Below are 25,814 nucleotides of genomic sequence, written 5' to 3' on the forward strand. Positions count from 1 at the left end.
GGGAGAGGAGTTGGATGGGGTACTGTGTCTGTGTCTCTGTCTGTCTCTCTGGGAGTGTGTGTGTGCCTGTCTGTTTCTGGGTGGGTGGGTCTCTCTGTCTGTCTCTCTGTCTGTCTCTCTGTCTGTCTCTCTGTCTGTCTCTCTGTCTGTCTCTCTGTCTGTCTCTCTGTCTGTCTCTCTGTCTGTCTCTCTGTCTGTCTCTCTGTCTGTCTCTCTGTCTGTCTCTCTGTCTGTCTCTCTGTCTGTCTCTCTGTCCCTCTCTCGCTCTCTGTGAAAGGGAAAGGAGTTGGGTGGCATACTGGTGTGTGTGTGTGTGTGTGTTTCTGATGTAGTGCAGTCTATTGTGGGTGTGAAAGGCAGAGGGGTTGGATGGGATACTCAGTGGGTGGGTTGGGGGAGTCAGATGGGGTGCAGTGTATGTGGGGATTTGGATAGGGAGACCGTTAGAGCTTCTGTCTAGAGGTCAAGACAATTCCATAAAGAGAAACAGTTGTCCCCATACAAAAAGGAAGTAAGGTTAGAGCTATGGTGGAATAAAGTACAGAAGGGAGCAAGTATAACACTCTCTGCAAACTTGTATTTGCTTTGATGAGCTGCTTCCATGGACGTATGGTTGAAGGTTCTTTCAGTACCATGGCTAATATTGACTCCGTGTCTATCCGGATGAATGTTAGCATGTACAGTGCCATCCAAACTCTGTAATATGCACTGAGAGCAGAGGATAAGTCAAGTTTAGAGTACTTCGCAAGAAGACAGAAGGCTAGTGATCTTGTCAGTGGCAAACTGGTGAAGTATATGCAAGAGGCCCACAAGATGTCTGCTGAGGAGAAACATCAGGGGAGAGAAGAAGAGGAGGAGGAACAGAGGAAAAGGCTAGAAATTGCTCACCAGAAACTGGTCACAAAATGCTCTGCCAAAGCAGTTATGATGGTTGCTGCTCAGAAAGCTAGAAAGGCCCATGTTACAACTCTGCATTCTTCAGCTAACGGGGAAACCTAACCAGTCAATTAGCAGTGTTTGTAAAACTTTAGCACAGATTTGTGTACAAAGCAGAGAATACCTCTCATTGTGTGCTGATGTGAAGAAAACCTGTTTAAAAGCCATAAACAACTGGCTGAGCAAAACACCTGAAGAAGCAGAAGCTTTCAAGAATGGTAACTCCAAGAAAGTACATTCAGTAGACAAGGTCATAGCTGGAAAGAAATGTATAAACCCAGTAATAGGTAACAAGGCTGAAAACGGAGAATTGTTATATGATGACAAAATCAGGTTGAGGTGGGATATTTCCTGCAGGAAACTGTTTGAAGAAGAACCAGAAAAGATAAACAAAGATTGGAAGTTAAAAAAGTCGTGGACCTGAGGTACTGAAAGATGAGATGAAAGCTATAAAGAACATTGAGTGGAAAGGCAGAAGGACCAGATCAGATCTCAGCAAAAGCACTGAAAGCAGGAAGTGAAACAGTAGTGGATGTAATTAAGAAATTATTGATACATGGACAACAGGTGAATGGACTTGCAAGTGGACTACATCTGAGATGGCCACAATGCCCAAGATAGCAGGCCCACAGGACATACGAACATACAAATTAGGAGCAGGAATAGGGCACTTGGCCCCTTGAGCCTGCTCCGCCATTCAATAAGATCATGGCTGATCTGATTGTAACCTCAACTCCACATTCCTGCCTACCCCCGATAACCTTTCACTCCCTTGCTCATAAAGAAGCTATCTACCTCTGCCCTAAAAATATTTAGAGACTCTGCTTCCACTGCCTTTTCAGGAAGAGAGTTCCAAAGATTCAAAACCCTCAGAAAAAATTTCTCCTGATCTCTGTCTTAAATGGGCGACCCCTTATTTTTAAATAGTGACCCCTAGTTCTAGATTCTCCCACAAGGGGAAACATCCTTTCCACATCCACCCTGTCAAGACCCCTCGGGATCTTGTATGTTTCAGTCAAGTCGCTTCCTACTCTTCTAAACTCCAGGATACAATCCTAGTCTGTCCAACCTTTCGTCATAAGACAACCCCCCTCATTCCAGGTATTAGTCTAGTAAATCTTCTCTGAATTGCTTCCAACAATGTCCAAAATATCGTACGCTAAGTCTCATCAGTCATGCATCTAAAGTTCTGCTTGATGTCATCAGGCAGATTCACCCCGCTGTGTGAACAGAGAAGTGGCAGAGGAGCAGTTTGGCCTTATTTCAGGCCAGGGTACAATTGGCGCTATGCTCAGAAATCTCATGCAGAAATGTGAAAACAAGCAGGAAGCCCAGCTTTTGCTCATGTTCACAGACTATGCCAGAGCTTTCGACGCTGTCCAGCATGATGCTCTATGGAAGGCACTTATGGACTTTGATGTACTCAAACATCTTCTGTGGCTAATACAAGAGCTGTACAGAAATGCTTCACGAGTCATCGGTTGGTGATGAACATAGAAACCAATTCCAGTTTGGAAGGGAGTCAGGCAAGTGTCTTCTGTCACCCATGCTGTTTAATGCCATGGGAGAGAAGATGAGGATGGTGCAGGAAGCGAGTTACCAGAGAGATGTGGTTGCATCATAGGAGGTCGTAGCATATGAAATCTCAGGTATGCAGACAGCACCACACTCATTGTCGGAACAAAAGAAGAGCTAGAGACTATGGCTGGCCTGGTCAGAAGACATGGTGAGTCTTTTGGGCAGAACATAAATGATGCAAAGACCAACGTTATGGCTCTAAATGGCAGTGACAAAGTAAGGATTAGAAGCACCAAAATAGAGGCAGTGGACAAATTCAAGTACCTTGGCTCAATGATAAATACCAAAGTTCCATTCAAAAATGAAATTCAGGTTAGATTAACTACGGCAAGAGGTGTGACTGGTGACTTAAGTAGTGTCTGGAAGTCCAAAAGCATCAGCACAAAGTTGAAAAAAAAAACATCTAGTACAGTCACTAGTGTGGAGTGTTGCACTCTATGGATGCGAGAATTGGATTCTGAAGAAAGAGGATGAGAGGAGATAATAGCTTATGAAATGTGGGTATGGTGGAGGTTGCTCAGAATCAGTTGGATGGACAGAAAGACAAATGATTGGGTTAGATCAAGAGTAGAAGTGTAGGAATCAAAAGAGTTGCTAAGTACAGTTAGAGAGAGAAAGATAGCCAACTATGGACATAGAAAACGAAGACCTGACAGCTTTGTCTTGGCAACAATTGAAGGAGAAATTGAGGGAAAAAACAGAAGAGGAAGAGGGAATAATTGGATGGGTGGATGACATTGAGACATGGACTCAGGGAGGCTTGAAGAAAGCTATAGAAGGAGGAAAGCGATGCCAAAGGCCCCACTGAGGTTTTAGTGACGACGAATGAGCATGGATTTCTGAATAAGTTTTCAAGGTTATGTTCTAGTGTTAACGTTTACTTCATCCTTCATAATTACATGATGTACTAACTATTAAATGCTGAAAATGTTGGAATGTTGAGGTCACTTTGGAGATTTTATGCAAATGCATCGGTCCACCATCTTGACGGTAATCAAAGGTAAACAAAGGAAAAACTTATATTTCTGTACAGTTGTAGTGACCTGGAAGCATTAGCATTCATTATAGTTCATTAACAGTGCTATAATTGCATGATTCCTTGTCAAAAAAAATTTCAGACTTTTTTTGTCTTCAGCCACTAATTTTCAGACCTTTTTGGTCTTTGGCCACTCTCACCCCTGATGCATTCACCATATTTAAAAAGCTGTCAGTCAACTGTTTTCGCAGCATAATTGAAAGAATATGCATTAAATAAATTTATTTTTGAGGCATGTATTGCTTTATATTTTTGAAGTTTGCTGGATTATCTATGCTTCTTATATTTCAGGCAGTATGAGACGTCCAACAGCCAAGTATACCAAAGTTGGAGAACGCTTGAGACATGTTATTCCTGGTCATATGCAGTGCTCAATGGCATGTGGTGGTCGTGCCTGCAAGTATGAAAATCCATCCCGATGGAGTGAAGAGGAACAAGCACTTAAAGGCTTATACTCCTCATGGTATTGTTTTTTGGCTCTTCTATTCAAAGAACGGTTAAAAATTGTGACCGGTTGTTATATATATGCTCCACTATATTTTAATATATATACTTCACTAGTATAAAGAATAGGAACTTTTTCTGCTGTTATCAAGTGAAGGGTATTGACACATTGCCATGCAGTTTATTTGTAACAGCTTTTGTGACAAAAGTAATTTGCTGTTTCAAAACAAATTGAAGCACTGCTTCATATGATTTGGTAACTGACCTTTTCAGCCTACCATATTTTGTGAAGTTTTAAAAATATTTTTATATATATTTATATTTATATATATTCAAGTCTGGCTATGGAAACCTTTTTATAATCAGAAACTATATTGTTTCCTTTGCTTCACTGATGGAGGTTAATAATGAAACCCATTGATGTATATTGGCAGTACAAATGTTTACATACATCTTGGGAGAAGAGCATCCTCTGTTGATGGTGTTTGCTATTTGTAGTAAATTTGTAAACGTGTTCTTGATATGCACATTTGCAATTTCACTGCAAAAAGAAAACCAATGAAATTGGCTCCCCTTGTATTGGTTCTAAGCAAGTGCAATTTTCTTTATATCTTCAAACACAGCCATCAGGTGAATCAATATCAAGGAGACCAAATTGGTCATTTTAGGCAGAACATGTAATCATCAATGTTTTATTTAACTAGCTCTGCTCCACATTCTATATTGGGAGTAAAGAAAAAGTCATTTTTCATGTTTTTGAACTGTAATTTTAGTCATTTCTTTAAAAATAACTGCCAGCATTTGGTGGGGCATGGCATTTCATGGTGTACCGTGTTACTTAGACTTGCTCCTGCACTCTTCAGCTCAAAATATTTTTGGCCACAAAGTGTCGCAAGTGCAAGCTGATGATGGCACGGCAAGGGGGACTGGGTATCTGGAACCTTTGGTGACCAACTGGGTGTCTTAACCAATAGGATTTAAAGATTGAGAAATAAGCTGAGGAAAGATTGAGAAGGAGGGTGAATTAGAGTGGGTGAATTCAATACCAAATTAGGTACAGAGGGAAAGAAAGATTGGATTAAGAAAGCGAGCAAAAAGAGACAGAAAGGAAAAGTAAGAAAAAAAATGATAAAATTTAAAATCTGCAACAGCAATTCACTACCTGAAGGAATGAAACTCCACATTTTTGCTTGTTCCCTTTCTAGGCTAGCAAGGTTGATTGGCAGTCAGTAACAATTATTGTGTTATTGCAGGGTACTTACGCTGTTAATTACTAGACCTAAACTTTGTCTGGTGAGTTTAATGGACAGTTAGGAACATGGGACTAGGAGGAGGTCATTTACCCCTTCAAGCATGTTCCACTAGTCAGTGAAATCAAGGATGATCTGTATTCTAACTCCATCCACCCAATCTCATAAAAAAAATAATTATTGTGGGAGAGAGTTCCACACTTCTACCATCCTTTGTGTTTCCTAACTTCTCTTCTGAATGGCCTGGCTCTGATTTTTAAAGTTATGCCCCTTTGTCCTAGACTCCCCCACTGGCTGGAAAATATTTCTCTCTATCTGCCCTATTAATTCCTTTCAAAATCTCAGTCCGATCACCTGTTAGCCATCTGTATTCCAGTGAATACAAGCTTAGCTTATGCAATCTTGGCATCGGAGCAGCACAAAGCGCCCTGCGACTTCACAAATTCACAGGGTATTTCTTCCTTGCCATAGGTTTATTTATTTAGTCCAATGAATCTAAATCTGAGATTTTATTTATTTAGAGATACAGCACTGAAACAGGCCCTTCGGCCCACCGAGTCTGTGCTGACCAACAACCACCCATTTATACTAATCCTACATTAATCCCATATTCCCTACCACATCCCCACCTTCCCTGAATTTTCATACCACCTTACAGTGGCCAATTTACCTATCAACCTGCAAGTCCTTGGCTGTGAGAGGAAACCGGAGCACCCGGCGGAAACCCACGCGGTCACAGGGAGAACTTCAAAACTCTGCACAGGCAGTACCCAGAATTGAACCCGGGTCGCTGGAGCTATGAGGCTGTGGTGCTAACCACTGTGCCACCCTGTTGCTGGCTTATTTGTACTTTTTCAGCAAATTCTGGCCTGTAATCTTTTTTTGGTGAGGGACATGGCCATGATTGTGTGCAAAAGTGTTGAATTACCCTGTAATTATCCCAAGGAACATTGGAAAACAAATCCAGTATTAAGAATAAACACCGCAACTTGCATTTATAAGCACTCCTCATGTAGGATGATGACTCAAAGCACTTTACATTAAGGAGGCAAAAATCAATGGATGCTAATGAGGAATAATAGGTTTAGGGTGGGATGAGAGTTGAAGGCACCGTTAAAGGGGCTGTGGAAAGCTTATTTGCAAACCGGGAGAGAACAAGGCTACAGTGACTAATTGAACAGCTACCAGTCGTGGGGCGAACGGGGTGAAGGTCAAGTAGTAGAGGTCAATGAATAGACAAATATTAGAGTAGCAGAGGTACTTGAGGATGAGGAGATCGCTGAGCTAGGGTGGGATGAGGCAGGAATGGATTTGAAAGTGAGGATTTGAGTTATGAAACAGATCAAGGATGAATTCTTAGAATATGTTGGAGATGGCTTTGTGGATAAAGGATGAGAAGCTGTTGGAAGCGAAGCAACATGTTTGAAAAGAAGGTGAAGGTTGGAGAGAATGGAAGGGTTATGGGTGAGTTTCTTGAAGTCTTGATAATGTCAGTCTTGAAGGAGGTAGGAGCATTGCAAGAGGAAGGACACAGTTTGATGATATTGGCAAGCATAGGGAGTTGAAGTTAAATGGCCAGACACTGAAATGGGAAGGGATCAAGAGAGTAGGTGACGAGCGTCATAGACAAGCTCATTGCTGAGGGATGATTATGAAAGAACTGCAGAGAGCAGGATGATTGGTTGTAGTGCAGAATCAAAAGCTGAAACTTAATGGACAGTCAGGGGAGTTAGTAGCTACTCTGCAGATGCCCTTAATTATGTAGACAAAGGTCTGCATTTTGAGTCTGAAATGAGGATGTGACGTAGAAGTAATCTGAGGAAGCTTTTTAAAACCTTTTCCCCAAATCCAACTCATTTCGTTTTGAAACATGATTGGAGTTACTGTTGCAGCTTAACTTTTTTAGATTGCTGCAAGATTACTTCATAACTCATTCTAATTTTCCTGATTGCATTGCAGTTTTAGAATTTATTTTCCATATACATATAGATTATAATATTGTCTTGTATTTTCTAAAAACTATATCTTCAATCATTATGAAGATGCAGGATATTATTCTGTAACTTTTCCATCTCCCATATCAAAATACTCATTTTTTTTCTTTTGTCTATGTAGTCACACATCTATTTTCTTCAGTTATGTTAAATAATTCACTTGATTCAACCTCCCTGATTTGCCACCCACTATTTGCACCAATGGAGGTAAAAAAAAACGAACTTATTTTTGTAATAGAAATGTAACTAAATCATGGGTGAGTATAATCAGATATGTGGAATTCTTTGTTGTATTTCATGCAATCATGATTTCAACTCTTAGCAAGCCCAACACAATCCTCATCATAACTCTAAGTTCCTTATGGCCTTATTTTAATGTACAAGAATCTAAAAAGGATACAGTGCCACATATAAAGGTCTGAAGCGAATAATGGATACTAGGGATTAATTACAAAAATGTTATCAAACAACATTTCAAGTGATGCCATAAAACACAGTAACAGAGCTTAAGTAGTTTATAACTATCATCTGAACAGAGATATACTAAATTAATCCTTTGTTCTGATACTGTTTCTCATCAAACATTAGTATTTAAGAAAAAGTTATTAGTTTGTGTCTGTGCTTTCCAATTTTAGTTTTCAAACTAAAATGAATGATAAAACCAGTATCCCAGCATCTTGATAGCACTATATACAATATGACTGCAGCTTGCATTTCCCCTGTATTAAGCCACTAGAATTCTGGAACTCATGACAAGCTGCTAATAAAGGGCTTTGATGTTGCCATACTGGCAGCTTAGTATCAAATTATCCCCAGTTGCATTATCAGTCTGGCACCAAATGATAGTCTTATATAAAGTATACGGTTTCCTCTGTGATTAGTACCTTATTTTGTTTTTCCTCTCAGCCTCCAAAAATGAGCATTGAGTGAATTTTCACATTTGTCAGCACCAGAAGAAAAGCTAGAGCAAACACAATTAAATGCAAAAGCAGGCTAGAGAATCAACAATCATAAATGATATTCCTGCTTGCCAGCACTCCTTCCTCTGGTTGGTCACAAGTTTGATGCAAATTTTTTCAGGGAGTGAACCATACACCCTGAGGGTACCAGGTTTATCTGGATCAATATGCAAAGGGTGCCTGAGTATGCTGAAATGTGCTCCTAGTTTTGGATGAAACAAATTTTGTCAACCATAACATGTTTGATTATTTAAATAGTACTTCATTTAGTCACAGTTTGTTTTTAAAGTACAACAATGGCAAATGTTTTCAGGATGTACTCGAGATAAGGGAATTTAATTTTTACACCTTTTAGCTTTTCAAAGCTAAGTGTTCATTTGTGTCATCAATATTAAAACATTATCTGAAATTTCCTGTCTGTGAAGACATTTAATTGTTGGTGAGTTGCTGAGTGTTTTGTAAGTAATGGACAAGTGAGTTGCATACTTAGTCTGCCAAAATAATTCATGCATAGTTTATCCCAACAATTTTTTTTGTATGTGCAGGATTACAGACAAAATATTGGCAATGGCTCGTCCCTCCACTGAAATTATTGAAAAATACAGCATTATTGAACAATTTAAAAGGTATCCTTTAGCTGGAGTCGATGTTTCCATTTTGCAATTTTTAGGAGGGATTTCTTGCATCTTTCCTGATTTCTCTCTGTTATCTCTGCAGACAATGGCACTTGCTAGGATATATTTCATGAGGCCTGTAGCTATTAATTTCTTTACCAAAGTAATCATAATGTGAAAGTTCAAACAATGAGGATCTGCAGGTTATTTAACTGTGGGACACCACAGCTGATTTCAAAGTTGATCTGTCCTAACAGTTTTGCCCAATTTATGCCCAAACATTGGGTGAGTCTGTGGAAATTATTATTGAGTCTGAATCTTTTTGTTTCCACCACACAGTGCAACTAACTTATTAATTATTGGGGAACTCTAAATTCCTCAGGCTGACAAAACTTCCACAACAGAAATGGTTAACACACTGGTTAAAAACTGTGAGGAACGTGTAAAGCAGTAGTTTATTTCTCACAGTATGACTGAACAACAAGGTTTCCTTCAGCACAAACAACATCATCAATTCCTGCACCACTGTCAATAAGTATATTATTTAGAGAAAACAAGTTAATGCTTATTTTCATAAAGATTTTAATTAAGTTCAAATCCTTGTGATAAATTTAAAGCATTTAGAAATAAAAAGAAAAAACTCAATGGAAATCTGAATTAAAAAGACAAATGGCTGGGAATACACAGCTGATCTGTTAGTATTTGTAAACAAAAAGATTGGTTAATGTTTTGGATGTAGACCCTTCATCAGAATTCTAAAGTATTACCTGAAGTATCTAAAGTAAAGTAGTAACTGACAGAGACAGGAGGTTGCCTTCTGAGCTGTAAATTTTCCATGTTGCTATATAATTGAGTCTTCCTTTTCTTGGTGTAAGAGAGTAAATTTTAAGTAATTATTTTTACAATATTAAACAGCTGTTTTCTAAATAGGAATAGCTGTCCTAACTGGAATCAGAAATAATCCTGGATTTTATTCCTTTAAGATTATAGATGTATGTCATATTCATTATGGAAATTATGAAACTGCCATTTCAGTATTTTATTTGTAATTTTTTTAAAAACCCAAGTAATGTGTATAAATTCTTCACTTTCATTAGGCGCATTGTTTTGGATTACGAATACAGGGAATTGTGTGGGAACGCAGCAAGTCCTGCTCCCCTCTGATATTTGACCTTGCTTTATGGACTGTATGAGTTTGTATTAAATGTACTAAGTTTCCAAACATAACTTCAATTCAGCATCTGAATTCTAATTATTGTGTTTTCAGTAGGAGGTTGGTAATAAGTTGAGAATGAACTGTTATAAAATCATACTTACAAATCAAGAGCTCCGTTATGGGAAACAGTAAAACATATTAGTGTATGTGTGTAGAAAAATAAGTAAGTTTCCATCAAAAAATTAATGGCATATGTTTGTGACATTTATTTGGAGGTTTTGTGGTTCTCATTCTTAATATGTGTGAAATTAGTCTTGTAACAAATTATGATAGTTTTTTTATATATAACTTATAAATTTGATGATGCCATTCTCAGATTTGGTAACCGCTGCAAAGGTTGTGGGTTCAAGTCCCACTTCAGAGCTTAAGCATAACAATCTAGGCTGACACTCCAGTACAGTGCTGAAAGAGTGCTGCATTTTCAGAGGTGCTGTCTTTCGAAAGAGATGTTAAACCGTGGCCCCGTCTTCCCTCTTAGGCGGACGTAAAAGATCTCACGGCACTATTTCAAAGACGACCAGGGGAATTATCCTGCATACCCCGGCCAATATTTATCCTTCAAATGAACATCACAAAAAACAGATTATCTGGTCATTATCACATTGCTGTTTGTGGGAATTTGCTGTGCGTAAATTGGTTGCTGTATTTCCTACATTACGACAGTAACTGCACTTCAAAAAGTAATTCTTTGGCTGTAAAGCTTTGGGCGTTCGATGGTAGTGAAAGGTGCTATATAAATGCAAGTCTTTAACTATTGATCAGTGTTTCAATTAACATTTGACTCCTGTACTCCCTGCTTCAGGCATGACATAAAGACGTTAATTAATCTTCAACGTCCTGGGGAGCATGCACGCTGTGGTAATCCCTTGGAGCCAGCGAGTGGCTTTACTTACCTACCAGAGGTCTTCATGGAAGCTGGAAGTAAGTCTTGTCTCTACTGTTCATAATTAACAGAAACCCTATGGATTTGTACTAGGTTGTGACCAACGTGCAAGGCTTAATGATCCTTTTTGTATTTTAAAGATAAGATTAAAAGAGAACCTATGCCTAGAAATTATTCTTTATGTCGAGGCTAACAAAACAATAATGGGGTTGTAGGTGTGTACCTTCTGGAGTTCATAATAGTTTGAAAATAATCATCCTTTTCTCCTCGTCCTGAGGAGTAGCTTATTCCATCTGCCAGTCTTTTGTTTGTTTCATGTTGTGAGATGTCAGTTTAAGGAAAAATCTAGATCAATGTGACATTGACTCTTGGGAAAGCATTGAGGAGGTTTAGGCTCATCAGTTTACTGAAAACTTGGGCTAAGTAGGGAAGCTATCACTGACATATGTCACTGATTACAGGAAACACAGTCGGCAATTAGGACTGCAACACCATTGTAAATATTACCATAGCCATGACCTTTCCAGCACCCATCAGGATGTACCTCCTGGCCTCCACCAATTTGTAGTTTGTCATGACATCAGGGATGTGAAAATACCTTGAGACATGCAGTACTTACATACAGTTCTTTGCACAAAAGCAGGAAAGCTTCCTTCACAGTGACTTTCATAAAGTACAAATTATTATTGGCAGCATCATCAACAATTTTCATTTGTATGGTACCTTTAATGTAGCAAAATCTCCCATGGTGCATAACAACAGCAATATCAATAAAAAAATATTCTTGAATATCCACAGAAGGAGATATCAGAATAGATGTCCAAACAAGTAGATTTTAAGAAACATTCTAAAGGAGGAGAGAGAGATTAGTGATGGTGAGGTTTGGGAATGAAATTCCAGTGCTTAGGGCCAAGGCATGCCACCAATGGTGAAGTGATTAAAATCGGAATGTGCAAAATGCCAGAATCGGAGGAATGCAGAGAACACAAGGCTTGTAGGGCAGGAGGAGTTTAGAGATAGGGAGGAGCAAAGCCATACAGGGATTTTAAAAATTTGTTCATAGGATGTGGGCATCACTGGCAAGGCCAGCATTTTATTACCCACCTAATTGCCATTGAGAAGGTGGCGGCGAGCTGCCTCCTTGAACCACTGCAGTCTGTGTGAAGTAGGTATTCCCACAGTGCTGTTAGGTAGGAAGTGCCAGGATTTTGACCAGAAATTATGAAGGGACAGCGTTCAGGATGGTGAATGACTTGGAGGGGAACTTGCAGGTGGAGGTGGCCCCATGCACCTTACTGCCCTTGTTGTTCTTGGCGATAGAGGTCATCGAAGAAGCCCTAGCGAATTGCTGCAGTCCATTTGCACCTGTGGTGAATGGGGTGCCAATCATGCAGATTGCTTTGTCCTGAAGGATGTGGATGATCTTGAGTGTTGAACCTAAACATATCCCGGCAAGTCGTAAGTATTCCATCACATTCCTGACTTGCGCCTTTGTAGTTGGTTGTAAGGCTTTGGGATGTCAGGAGGTGAGTTACTTACTGTAGAATACCTAGTCTCTAACCTGTTTTTGTAGCCACAGTATTTATATGGCTGTTAGGTTTATGATCAGTGCTGACCCCTAGGAGGTTGATGGTGGGGGATTTACCATTGGTAATGCCGTTGAATGTCAAAGGGAGGTGGTTAGACACTCTTTTGTTGGAGATGGTCATTTCCTGGCTCTTGTGTGGCATGAATGTTACTTGCCACTTATCGGCCCAAGTCTGAATGTTGTCCAGATCACGGACTGCTTCTTTATCTGAGGAATTGAGAATGAAACTGAACAATATCTAATCATCGTCAGCGAACATCCCCATTTCTGACCTAATGATGGAGAGGTGGTCATTGATGAAGCAGCTGAAGATGGTTGGGTCTAGGACACTGCCGTCTGGGTCTGACAAGATTGGCCTCCAACAACCACAACTATATTTGTGTTGGATATAACTCCTGCTAGTGGAGTTTTCACCTTGATTCCCATTGACTTCAATTTTACTAAGGCTCCTTGATACCACACTCGGTTAAATGCTGCCTTGATGTCAAGGGCAGTCAATCTCGCCTCGCCTCACCTCTGGAATTTAGTTCTTTTTTCCATGTTTGGACCAAAACTATAACAAGGTCTGGAGCTTCGTGGTCATGAAGGAACCCAAACAGCATCAGTGAGCAGGTTATTGGTGAGTAAGTGCTGCTTGATAGCATTGTCGATGACCACTTCCACTACTTTTGAGAGTAGACTAATGGGGTGGTAACTGGTCAGATTAGCTTTGTCCTGATATAGCAATGGAAATAGACAGTCTTAGCGATAGAGTGGATATATTGTCGGAAGCTTATCTCAAGGTCAAGCACAACACCAAGGTTGCAAACAGTCTGCTTCAGCTTCAGACAATTGCTAGGGATAGAAACTGTGTCCAGGGAGCAGAGTTTGCAGTGGGGATCCAAGAGAAGGACTTCAGTCTTATTATTTAGCTGGAAGAAATTTCTGCTCATCCAAGATTGGATGTCAGTCAAACAGTGTGACAGATAAATACAGCGAAGGGGTGGAGGAAGACAGTATCCGAGGAGAAGGAACAGTTAACAACAGTTAACATGGGAATAAAAGCAAAATACTGCCGATGCTGGAAGTCTAAAATAAAAGCAAAGTGTGGAAATACGCAGCAGACCTGGCAGCATTTGTGGCGACAGAAATAGTTAATGTTTTAGGTCTGTGACCTTCCGCAGTAGGTCACAGACCTGAAACGTTGGGCTGGCTTTTAAAGGCTGGCCGACGCCGGGAACAGTGGGGGCGGGGTGGGGGGAATGACGATCGCAGCGGGTGAGGCCTACCACTGACTCTGATGCCGGCAGGGCTCATACCGATCTTGGCGGTGGTGAGGCCTCGTGGTGGCTTGCCCGCTGCTCGCGCGTTGGGACCTGCATTAAAATATGCAAGTGGATACTTACCTTTTCATTAACATGCCGGCTGCAGCAATTCTGAGAGCAGGTTCTGATCTTCATTCCAGCAGCCGGCAATGCCACTCCTTCGAAACCCCGTTCTGGGAACGACTCCTGTGGGGAGGAGGAACTTTTCTCCGTGTGGTGAGTGGGGTGGGGGAAGCGGGGTCCAACTCCTCGGATTGGTTGAGGGTTAAAGTTTCTGAACTTTGGGGGTGTAAGGTCATTTTGTCAAGGTAAGTACTTTGGCGGGGGTAAATGGGCGGTGAATTTAATGTGGGGCTATGGGGGGGAGGCGCGGGTGAGAGAGGGGATGGCAAAGATTTTCCAATCACTTTTAATAATGAGATGTAATTTTCCTTTAAAAATTCAAATGGTCATTTAGGGCTCTAAGCCCTTTAAAAATGGCACTGGCACCTGCGCATTGGCGCCAGATGGCGTTGTCGGGGAAGGCTCGCCTGCCCCCTCCACGTCATGGGGGCGGGGAGGGGCGGGCGATCGGCGCGGTGGCTGCCCCGGCCATGCAAATGAGCGCCCCATGTCTGCGGGCCGCAGTATTTCAGCGGAGGGCTTTCAAAATGCAGTCCATTAACTTTGTTTCTCTCTCCACAGATGCTGCCAGACCTGCTGAGTACTTTGCAGCCCGTTCTGTTTTTATTTCAGCTAACATGGGGCCTAGGAAGGCAAGTTCTTTGGTCAGAATAGGATTCTTAAACTTAAAGCCAATTACATGGATATGAGGGGAGAACTGGCTAAAGTTGATTGGGTAAATAGACTGAAAGGTATGGCAGTAAATAAGCAGTGGGAAATATTTAAAGAAACAATTCAAAATGTTCAACAAAAATACATTCCATTCACAAACACACACTCAGGGATAAAGATCCATCCATGGCTTACGCGGGAGGTTAAGGATGGTATTAGATTAAAAGAGACTTATAATGTTGCAAAGAATAATAGCAAGCCTGAGGATTGGGAGTGTTTTAGAAACCTGAAAAGGCCGCCCAAAAAGTTGATGAGGAAAAAGAAAGAACATGAGAGTAAACTAGCCAGGAATATAAAAACTGATTGCAAGAGCTTTTACAAGTGTATAAAAAGGAGAGTAGCTAAAGTAAATGTTGGTCCCTTGGAGGCAGATGGGAGAAGTTATCATGGGGAATGAGGAAATAGCAGAGACGTTGCATGGATATTTTGTGTCTGTCTTCACAGTAGAAGACACAAATTATATACCAGAAATTGAGCCGAACCAAGGCTCAATAAGAGAGAAATAAAAACAAAAAATGCTGGAAAAACTCTGCAGGTCTGGCAGCATCTGTGGAGAGAGAAGCAGAGTTAATATTTTAGGTCAGTGATTTTTCATCAGAACTAATAAGAGTGAGGAACTTCAGGTAATTAATACCAGCAGAGAAGAACTGCTGGAGAAATCTAAGGGACTAAAGGCTAACAAATCCCTGGGATCTAATGGCCTTATCTCCTAGAGTTCTAGAAGAAGAAGCTGCAGAAATAGTGGATGCACTGGTTATATAATTTTCCAAAATTCCTTAGAAACTAGAACAGTCCTGGCAGGTTGGAAGTTAACAAATGTAACACTGCTATTCAAGAAAGAAGGGACAGAGAAAATGGGGAACTACAGAACTCTGCAGCACCCTGGTCCACTCCTCCATTACCCCCACCACTTCATCACCTTCCCATGGCACCTTCCCCTACAATCGCAGGAGATGTAATACCTGCCCATTTACCTCCTCTCTCCTCACTATCCCAGGCCCCAAACACTCCTTTCAGGTGAAACAGTGATTTACTTGTACTTTCAATTTAGTATACTGTATTCGCTGCTCACAATGTGGTCTCCTCTACTTTATGGAACACCTCTGCTCAGTCCGAAAGCATGACCCCGAGCTTCCGGTTGCTTGCCATTTCAACACAGCCCCCTGCTCTCATGCTCACATCTCTGTCCTGGGATTGCTGCAGTGTTCCAGTGAACATCAACGCAAGCTCGAGGAACAGCATCTCATTTACTGATTAGGCACGCTACAGCCTGCCGGACTGAACATTGAGTTCAATAATTTCAGAGCATGACGGGGGCCCTCCCCCCCCCCCCTGCCAGATTACTTCTATTTTTAATTATTCTTTTTATATTTTTTTTGTATTTTATTTTATCTTAGTTTGTGCAGTTTGTCTAGTGTTTTTTTTCATGTTTGTGCTTGTGGCTGTTTAGTTTTCAGTTCATTAACACCCTATCTGTACTAATGCTTTGTCTTTCAACACACTATTAACATATTGTTTGCCTTTGCTCCATGACCTTCTGGTCGGTTATTCTCTGTGACCTTGTCCTGTCTACACCTTCTTTGTTATCTCTTGCCCCACCCCTGCTTTACTTGCTTAAAACCGTTCACATTTCTAATATCTGCTATTTCTGAAGAAGGGTCACTGACCTGAAACGTTAACTCTGCTTCTCTCTCCACAGATGCTGCCAGACATGCTGAGTATTTCCAGCATTTCTTGTTTTTAGTACAGACCAGCTAGCCTGACATTTCTCAGGGAAAATGCTGGAATCTATTATTTAAGAAGTTTTACTGTACTTAAATCATAGTATGATCAGACAGAATCAACATGGTTTTATGAAAAGGAAATTGTGTTTGACAAATTTATTTGAGTTTTTTGAGGATGTAACTAGTAGGGTAAATAAAGGGGAGCCAGTAGATGTAGAATACTTGAATTTCCAAAAGGCATTCAATAAGATGGCATGCAAAAAATTAATACGCAAGATAAGGGATAAAATATTAGCTTGGGTGGAGGATTGTTTAATGGACAGGAAGCAAAGAGTAGTGATAAATGGGACATTTTCAAGTTGGCAGACTGTAACTAGAGTGTTGCAAGGATCAGTGCTGTGGCCACAGCTATTTACAATCAATATTAATGACTTAGACAAGGGGACCGAGAGTAATGTATCTACGTTTGCTGATACAGTTATTTGGAATGTAAGTTGTGAGGAGGACAGAAAGAGGCTGCATAGCAATATAGACAGATAAAGTGAGTGGGAAAGAAGGTGTCAGATGGTGTACAATGTGGGGAGGGGAGAGGCTATTTACTTGGGTAGTAAGAGTAGAATAGTGGAATACCCTTTTAAAAGGCACGAAACTTGTAAATGTTTTTGAGAGACTTGGGTATACTCGTACAAGGAATACAGAAAGCTAGCATGCAGTTACAGCAAGTAATTAGGAAGACAAATTACATGTAGGCCTTTATTGCCTGGGGATTGCAGTACAAGAATGAAGAAGCTTGCTACAATTGTACAGGGCTTTGGTGAGACCACATCTGTGCATTGTTTTGGTCTCCATATCTAAGGAAGGATATAATTGCCTTCGGTACAGTGAAGGTTTACTAAATTGGTTTCTCGGTTGAGAGGGTTGTCCTATGATAGGCTGAGTAAATTAGGCTTGTATTCTCTGGAGTTTAGAAGAATGAAAGGTGATCCCATTGAGAGGGGCTTGACAGGGTAAATATTGAGAGCCTGGCTGGGGAATGTAGAATATGGGGGCACAGCCTCAGCAGAAGGGGTCAATCATTTAGGACTGAGATGAGAAATTTCTTCACGCAGAGGGTTGTGTATCTTTGGAATTGTCTGTCCCAGAGGATTGTGGATGCTCTGTCATTCAGTATATTTAGGACTGAGATCGATTTTTGATTACTGAGGGAATTGAGGGATATGAGGAACAGACAGGAAAATGGAGATGAGGTAGAACAGCCATGACTGTTGTCATGCAAGCTCCCACCTGCCAAGAATGAGGCACATTAATTTTGCCACACGGACATTAAACTTCAAATTGTTGCTGGGAAGAAAAGAGGGCCTATTGAAAGGAATTGCCAGATCCCTAGCCGGCAAGAAATTTTGCATACCAGCAGACAATGTTGGAACAAAGGTACCAGTCCCTGCTCCCAATACACAGAACAGACGTGGTCAGACCAGTTTAGTCACATGACTAACTGGCTGTTGCAGAGTTTTAAATTGGAGAAACCAGTGTTTGAAGAGAGAAAGCTCCTGGATTGAGAACATTTCTCTCATGTCTGCTCCCATCTCTTTCTCACCAGTTTTGGAATCCATTGATGACACATGAACCCCAAGATAGAAAAGTCTCTTACAGTGAACAAGGTTTAAGAAGAATACTGGGCCCCAACAAAAAGCAAGAATTACCTACAAGCAAGGACTCGACAATGAGCTCAAATAACCATAACAAACTCTTCAGATATTGCCTTAAACCTCTCCACTTTACTTTTCTTTTTTCTGTCTCTATTTGCATGTGCTTATCACGTATGCATGCTAGCATGGGTGCATCGTGTATCTGCAGGCGTCATCCGAGTTAGAGGTTAAGTTTAATAAATTTCACCTTTTTTAAACCTGAGAAGGCCTGTTTGAGCTCATTTCCTTACCTTATAATTGGAAAGTGGTGAACCAGGATTCACCAAGGGGGAGCTCAACAGTGTGTTTAAAAATAAAACCCTGTTACAGTAAGACCAGGTAAAGGCTGAGAGGGACCCCTAGACACCTTTCTCACCTGGTTGTAACAGAAATTTGGGTGCAACGTCCGAAATGTGACCCACAGACAAACGAGAGAAATTGGAAGTGGGAAGCCAAATTGTTTCCAATCAAAAAAAGAACAAAATTAATACCGGTTTTCTTCTGGTTGTGTGTGATTGAATACTAACATGTGTGCAACTGAAGTGAGTAGCTCTCCAAGCTAGGGTGAAGTAACTTGGGTTAGGTTAAAAGCACTGTCTATCCAGCATTTGAGGAAAATGGCTGAGTAGTGTGGGATCACTGTACGTGGCAAAGCTAGGAAGTCCGAACTCATTTTTCCCTTCAATCTGAAGAAGCAGCAGCAGTGTTAGAAGCAGACCCAAACAGGGTACTGCTAGCAAAGATACTATTGGAACAAAGGAAACTTGAATTAGAAGACCCAGCAAGAGAAAGAGAGAGACAGGAGAGGGAGAAAGAGAGGCTTCCAGAAGGAACGTGAAGAAAATGAAAGACAGGAGAAAGAAAGAAGCTTCCAGAAAGAATGCGATGAAAGAGAGTTGAAGCGGCTTGAGTTAACTAGGGGCAACAGAAAGCCAGTGAAAGCATAGACAATACGGAGGAGCATAATTCAGGGCTGGGTACAAAATTGCTAAAAGTCGCTCAGCTAATTCCAAAATTCAATGAGGAGGATGTGGAGGTATTTTTGTGTCTTTTGAGTAACTGGATGGGCAGGTAAAATGGCCAGCTGAGACATGGTCGCTTTTACAACAAAGCAAGCTAACTGGAAAAGTCCATGAGGTTTATTCACTGTTGCCAGATGAGAGTTCATCAAATTATGAACTGACCAAAAATGCTATCTTTGGGGCATATGAATTTGCACTCGAAGCCTATCGCCAAAAGTTCAGAACCCTCAAAAAACAAGCTAATCGAATTTATCTGGAGTTTGAAAGAAGAAATCAGCTGGCTTTTGACCAGTGGCTGAGGGCTCTCAAAGTACAGCTCAGCTATGAGAATCTCAGAGCATTAATTCTGTTACAGGAATTTAAAAACTCTCCCCCACTCTCAATAAAGACCAATGTAGAGGAACAGCAGGTTCAGAGAGTCTGGCAATTGGCCGTTCTGGCCAATGAGTTTGCTTTAATTTGTAAGTCGGTTTCCTAGGGGAGAACCTTTCCTAATCACCCCCACAAATCCGACCAGGACAAAGGGTGGGAAGGTGATAGAAGCCCAGGCAGTCCTGGGAGAGAAAGGAAAGCAGGAGACATAGGGGACCCTCCTCCAGCCAAAAAAGAAGGTGCTGTGAGCAAGCGAGAGACCCGGAGACCTGTGTACTTCCATTGTAATAAAGTGGGGCATTTAAAAGCTGACTGCTGAAAACTAAAGGGATTAATCAGGGCACACCCACCCAGTGAAGACAAGACCCTGATGGAAAGCACAGTAAAACAGGTTGTCACTTTAACTGCAGTAAGAGTGCAACCTAGGAAGCTTACTATGGCCAGTGCGGGAAAAGCTAATAGGCTTCCTGAAGGCTATCAGGGTTTTGTGTTTGAAGGAAAAGTAACCCCATACCCCTCGAGTGTGGCTAGCAAGCCCATAGTGATTCTCAGGGACAGGGGCCACTAAATCCCTTTTACTGAGAAAAGGCCTGAACTTTTCCCCAGAGAGTGCTGTGGATACCAGAATGATGGTGAATGGTATTGGAGGGCAGTGTATGCCTATATCTGTACGCCAGGTGCACCTAGAGTGTGATCTAGTTTCAGGACCGTTGACCATAGGGATTGTCCCCATTTTGCCTGTGGACAGGGTTGACCTGCTCCTAGGTAATGAGCTGGCGGGGGTGAAGGTGGTAGCCCCCCCCAGTAGTGAAAGAGAGACAGGGCAGTGGCAGGAGATGGACCCCTGCAGTTTGCCGGAATGTGTAGTGGATTAGGCCGTAATCAGACCAGCTCCCCGGAGGAGACTGCATTGGCACTGCTGACAGATGACCATGAGGTCTGCCTGTCTGAGACTCTGGAAAGTTCGGAGACCCAGGGAATGAATTAAATGGATTTTCCCTAGGTGAGGCTCAGCAAGCCGACCCAGTATTGCGCGAGTTAGCACAGGCTGCCCAGTCTGAAAGTGAAGCAGAGGGAGTCTCTGATTCTATTTAAAGAATGGGGTACTGATGAGGAAATGGAGTCCTCCTCACAGACCTGAGGGCAAGTAGTGGACAGTAGTTCATCAGTTCGTGCTGCCACAGAGGTACCGGGGAGAAATATTAAGGGCCCACGAGACTACAGTGGCTATATATGCCGGTATACGAAAGACCAAAGCCCGCATAAGACAGCAGTTTTACTGGCCAAAATTCCATAGAGATGTGGTGGAGTACTGCGGGAGTTGCCACATGTGCCAGGTTGAGGGGAAACACCAACCTACAGTGAAACCTGCACCCCTAGGCCCTGTAGCAGTGTTGGGAGGACCCTCCAGCAGAGGGCTGGTGAACTGTAAGGGATCCCTGCTGAGAACAAAAGAGGACAAGCAGGCACACGGCTGGCAAAAGTTTATAAAGAGAAGGGGAAAAAGTGACCAAGAAGGCGGGTTAAAGGAAGTCTGGGGGGAATCCCAGATTAAAAACCCTACTGTCCGGTCAGCCAACCCCGATAAATTTGATAAGTTAGACCCCACATCCTCCTACGTAAACGCAGACTCTAGAAGCTCTGCACCAGAGTCACTAACAGCATTTACAGGAACCTGCAGAGATAAAGACAGACCTCTATGGGGCACAGAAGCTGTGAGGGTGTGCCTCACCTAGTCGAAGTGTCACAGTAGAGTGCAGTCGAGTCTGCACCAATATCTGCAGGCAGGAGTGCCCCAGAGAACAAAGGGTAGATTAACAAAGAATCCTCCCCCACAGTCAGAGGAAAAGGGAACCACCCATCCCCTGAAGTCAAAAGCTTTGCATGACTCAACAAAGCACTGAGTGTGTTCAGGATAGACCCGCCCACTACTAACTCTCTGGGGGGGGGGAAAAAAATGACCTCAACAGGAACCAAGACCCTCGGCAGTCATAGCAATGGGCAAACTGAAGAAAAGCTTCCCCAAAGGACCATATGGTTACTGGGATGCCAAAAAGGGGGAAATAAAGCAGCACTGGCACCCAGAAAAGACAATTTTAATAAGCTTTAGGATTCATGAATGAATGGAATGAGAGAAATGCATGGTTTTCTGTATCATATATATTTCTCTCAAACCTTATAATGAAATGCACCTTTTTTTCAAATCGCATTTCATTGCCCTGGGTGTGGAGGTGTCATGCAGGCCCAAACCTGCCAAGAATGAGGCACATTAATTATGCCACATGGACTTTAAACTTCAAATTGTTGTTGGGATGAAAAGAGGGCTTGTTACAAGGAATTGCCAGGCCCCTAGCCGGAAAGACATTTTTGCATATTAGCAGACAGTGTTGGAACAAAGGAACTAGTCCCCACTCCCAATACACAGAACAGACGTGGTCAGACCAGAATAGTCACATGACTAACTAACTGGCTGTTGCAAAATTTTGAACTGAGAGTTTTAAATTGGAGAAACCAGTGTTTGAAGAGAGAAAGCGCCTGGCTCCTGGATTGAGCATATCTATCTCTCTCCTGTCTGCTCCCATCTCTTTCTCACCAGCTTTGGAATCCATTGAAGCACATGAACCCCAAGAGAGAAAAATCTCCTACAGTGAACAAGGTTTAAGAATACTGGGCCCCAACGAAAAGCAAGCATTACCCACAAGCAAGGACTCGACAGTGATCTCAAAGAACCCTAATAAACTTTTCAGATATTGCCTCAAACCTCTCCACTTTATTTTTCTTCTCTTTTCTGTCTCTATTTGCATGTGCGTATCGCGTATGCACACTAGCGTGGGTGCGTTATGTATCCGTAGGCATCAACCGAATTAGAGTTTAAGTTTAATAAATGTCATCTTTTTCAAACCTAAAAAGGCCTGCTTGTGCTCGTTCCTTTACCTTATAATTGGAAAGTGGTGAACAAGGATTCACCAAGGGGGAGCTCAAAACAGTGTGTTTAAAAATAAAACCTTGTTACAGTAAGACCAGGTAAAGGCTGAGAGGGACCCCTAGAGACCTTTCTCACCTGGTCATAACACTATTGAATGGCTGAGCAGACTCGAGGGGCTGAATGGTATACTTCTCCTATTTCTAATGTTTTTAAAAGAGGAGGAAACAACTTGCATTAGGGTTTTCAGTCTAGTGGGATAGAGCATCCTTTCTTCAGTGCCTTGGTTTCAGAAGAAAAGCTCGATGCCGTTCAAAGCCTTTATATCCAGAGGCATTCAGAGGGAAGGCACAGGATGTACTTTGGATGAGCACGTCATTGTTTACTACTGCAACTTTTTTTTATTCTTTCATAGGATGTGGGCATTACTGGCAAGCCCAGCATTTGTTGCCCATCCCTAATTGCCCTTGACAACTGAGTGACCTGCTAGGCCATTTCAGAGGGCATTTTAAGAGTCAACCACATTGCAGTGGATCTGGAGTCACATGTAGGCCAGACTAGGTAAGGATGGCAGATTTCCTTCCCTAAAAGACGTTAGTGAACCAGGTGGATTTTTACAACCATCAGTGATATTTCAAGGCACCATTACGTTTTTTAAAATTCATTCATGGGATGTGGGCGTCGCTGGCTAGGCCAGCATTTATTGCCCATCCCTAATTGCCCTTGAACTGAGTGGCCATTACAGAGGGCATTTTAAGAATCAACCACATTGCTGTGGATCTGGAGTCACATGTAGGCCAGACCAGGTAAGGACAGCAGATTTCTTTCCCTATAGGACATTCGCGAACCAGATGGGTTTTTACAACAATCGACAATGGCTTCATGGTCACACTAGACTAGCTTTTTAATTCCAGATTTATTAATTGAATTCAAATTTCACCATCTGCCATGGTGGGATTTGAACCCACGTCTCCAGAGCATTAGCCTGGGCCTCTGGGCTACCAATCCAGTGAGATTACCACTACGCCACTGCCTCCCCTTACTGAGACAATCCAGATTTTTTGTTAAGTAATTGAATTTTAATTCCACTAGCTGCTGTGTGGAATTTGAACCTGCCATTAGTCTGGGCTTCTTGATTACTAGATCAGTAACAGGACCACTATGCCACCCTCTCCTGATAGACTGGCTCCATGGTACCATCAATGACTAAACTAGCGGAATCACAAAGGACATCTAGGTCTATATTAGATGTTGTGTGAGCTGATATGGAGTAATAAGCTACTAGACCATATTCTCACCACTTACATGTTTCAGATGTGTCCATCTGAGATTACATTGGTAGGAATGACCATCACATAATCCTTGTGAAGCTAAAATCTTGTCTTCACAGTGAGGGCATTTTATTATTGTGTAGTGAAGCACTTGCTGAGTGGACAGACTGAGTCTGGATCTAGCAGCTCAAATTGGGCATCCATTAGGCATTGAGACAGCAGCAGTAGAACCTTTGACCTCATGGCATGGCATACAGGTCATTCTTTGACCAGCAGCAAGCCAGGTGATCAACTCTGGTTCAGTGAGGATGTCAAAGTATTTGGCAAGAGCAGCACCAAGCATGCCTTCGAATGTGGCACTACCTAGTGAATCTAGAACACAGGGTTAGACACATGCAAAACCCAAAAGTATCAGGGTATAGATAAAGATAAACAGTCACACAAACAATGGATCAGGGCAAAGCCCTACCACATCTAGTAGGGAACAGTGGTGAACAATTGAATGCTTTTTTCCAGCACAGATCTAAGTACCAGTTTCCTGTATACTACTGAGATGAGCTTCCAAAGTTTGGTGCATAGAACAAAGTAACTGGTTTGATTTATTGCTTTTTATGCAACAGCTTGAGGTCTGCTCTACCAGTTATTGTGTGAAACCTCAGGACATGACATCTGGCTTTCCTGATGGTTACAGGATGTGATGTGGAAACTCTGTGATGTGGTACAGCCTCATTCATGAAAGATTTCAGCAAAGCACTTTTGATCTGGCATCTCCGAAAAGAAGTCCAGCATGTGTATTTACCCAGCTTTAAATACATAACTGCAGCTTACAAAAGTAATCACTGGTGCTAAGCATGTGTTTCTGCTCATTGAGTTTGCAGATGTACATTTACAATATGTGGATCTGACAGTGAAAACCCAAAGATTGTGATCCACTCTAACTGATGTCTAGCCTGCTACTTCTGAGACCTCAGTGCCTAGAGTGGTTATAATTTCCTCTCAGGAGGTGAGTGGACACAGTTGCAGAAAACCACTTCAGTATATTGATTCTCTTTGTGTCTCGAGGTTAGCTGTTTCAGCAAAGAGCAGATCTCCTGTTTTGAGATTTTTTTTGTGATCATCTTTCTAAGGAAAGGAATTGAGTTGGTTTAAGTGTTGGTTACTAAAAACCGACAGGAAAAAGGGGATAAATATACTCATGGTCATTAAAATTTTTAAATAGAAGACTGCATGGGCATTTGAGATTAGAAATGTTAGAGGATATTTGGAAGTTACCTTGTTTAAGTCAAGTAAGATGAGCTGATATAAGCAAGCATGGGCTGTTCTTTACTTGGTATAATTTCATGAAGATCAAGTTGAACTGATAACTGCTGTTCTAAATGTTCTCCTGACTGTGAAATAAAGTAACTTATCAATTTGTACCAGACTTTGTTTTGCCGAGCATTTTCTCTTCCTCTAGAAAGATTGGAGAGATATGTGTGAACGATATAAATGTCCAATTGAAGTCTCAAGGGGTACTGTTCCACCTCGAGAGGTAGATCATCATAGAATAGTGTAAGACAGTGTCCATTTTTTTTTTAAAAAGCTCAGACTGATAATGGGAGTGACTGATTTCATGGTAGACCTGAATTTGTATTGCAAAGCAAAATACTGCGGATGCTGGAAAACTGAAATAAAAACAGGAATTGCTGGAAATACTCAGGCCAAACAGCATCTGTGGAGAGAGAAAGACGGAGTTAATTTTTAAAGTTGATTACCTGTTGGGTGATCTGTACAGGAAAAAAGGAACTCCACTAATTCCAGCCTGAGAAATTGGTAGGATCACTGGCTGGTAGAGAATCTAGGAATGTGCCCTTGAGCCTTTTCTGCCATTCAGTTAAATTATGGCTGATTTGTACCTCCGCACCATTTGCATTCCTTTATTCCACATCCCTTCATACCTTTGCCCAACAGGTCATTGGCCTGAAACGTGTTACTCTCTCCACAGATGTTGCCTGACCTGAGTACTTCCAGCATTTTCTGTTCTATCTGAATTTATAATTATTGGTTACTGGGATACTGAGTTACTCTGGTGACAAAATATTTAACAGTGATAGAACAGAAACATTACAATTTTTAAAAAATGTCTAATTTAAATGAATTTAAATTTGAGTTGTTGAGGATAGTGGCTGAAGAGAATAA

General features: G+C 41.6%; 1 protein-coding gene across 12 annotated transcripts in view; it reads left to right on the plus strand.

Annotated features, from left to right (window-relative positions):
* The window catches only part of ptpdc1a (protein tyrosine phosphatase domain containing 1a), a 179,691-nt gene that overhangs the window by 109,667 nt on the left and 44,210 nt on the right, over positions 1 to 25,814 (plus strand). For all 12 annotated transcript variants that reach the window (XM_068051770.1, XM_068051771.1, XM_068051776.1 and 9 more), the window contains 3 exons: positions 3,842 to 4,013; positions 8,743 to 8,823; positions 10,830 to 10,948. In XM_068051770.1, coding sequence (XP_067907871.1) covers positions 3,842 to 4,013; positions 8,743 to 8,823; positions 10,830 to 10,948 — 372 coding nt within the window. The remainder of the gene's footprint in view (positions 1 to 3,841; positions 4,014 to 8,742; positions 8,824 to 10,829; positions 10,949 to 25,814) is intronic.

Source organism: Heterodontus francisci, chromosome 19 (assembly GCF_036365525.1).
Source record: "Heterodontus francisci isolate sHetFra1 chromosome 19, sHetFra1.hap1, whole genome shotgun sequence".
Classification (NCBI taxonomy): Eukaryota; Metazoa; Chordata; class Chondrichthyes; order Heterodontiformes; family Heterodontidae; genus Heterodontus; species Heterodontus francisci.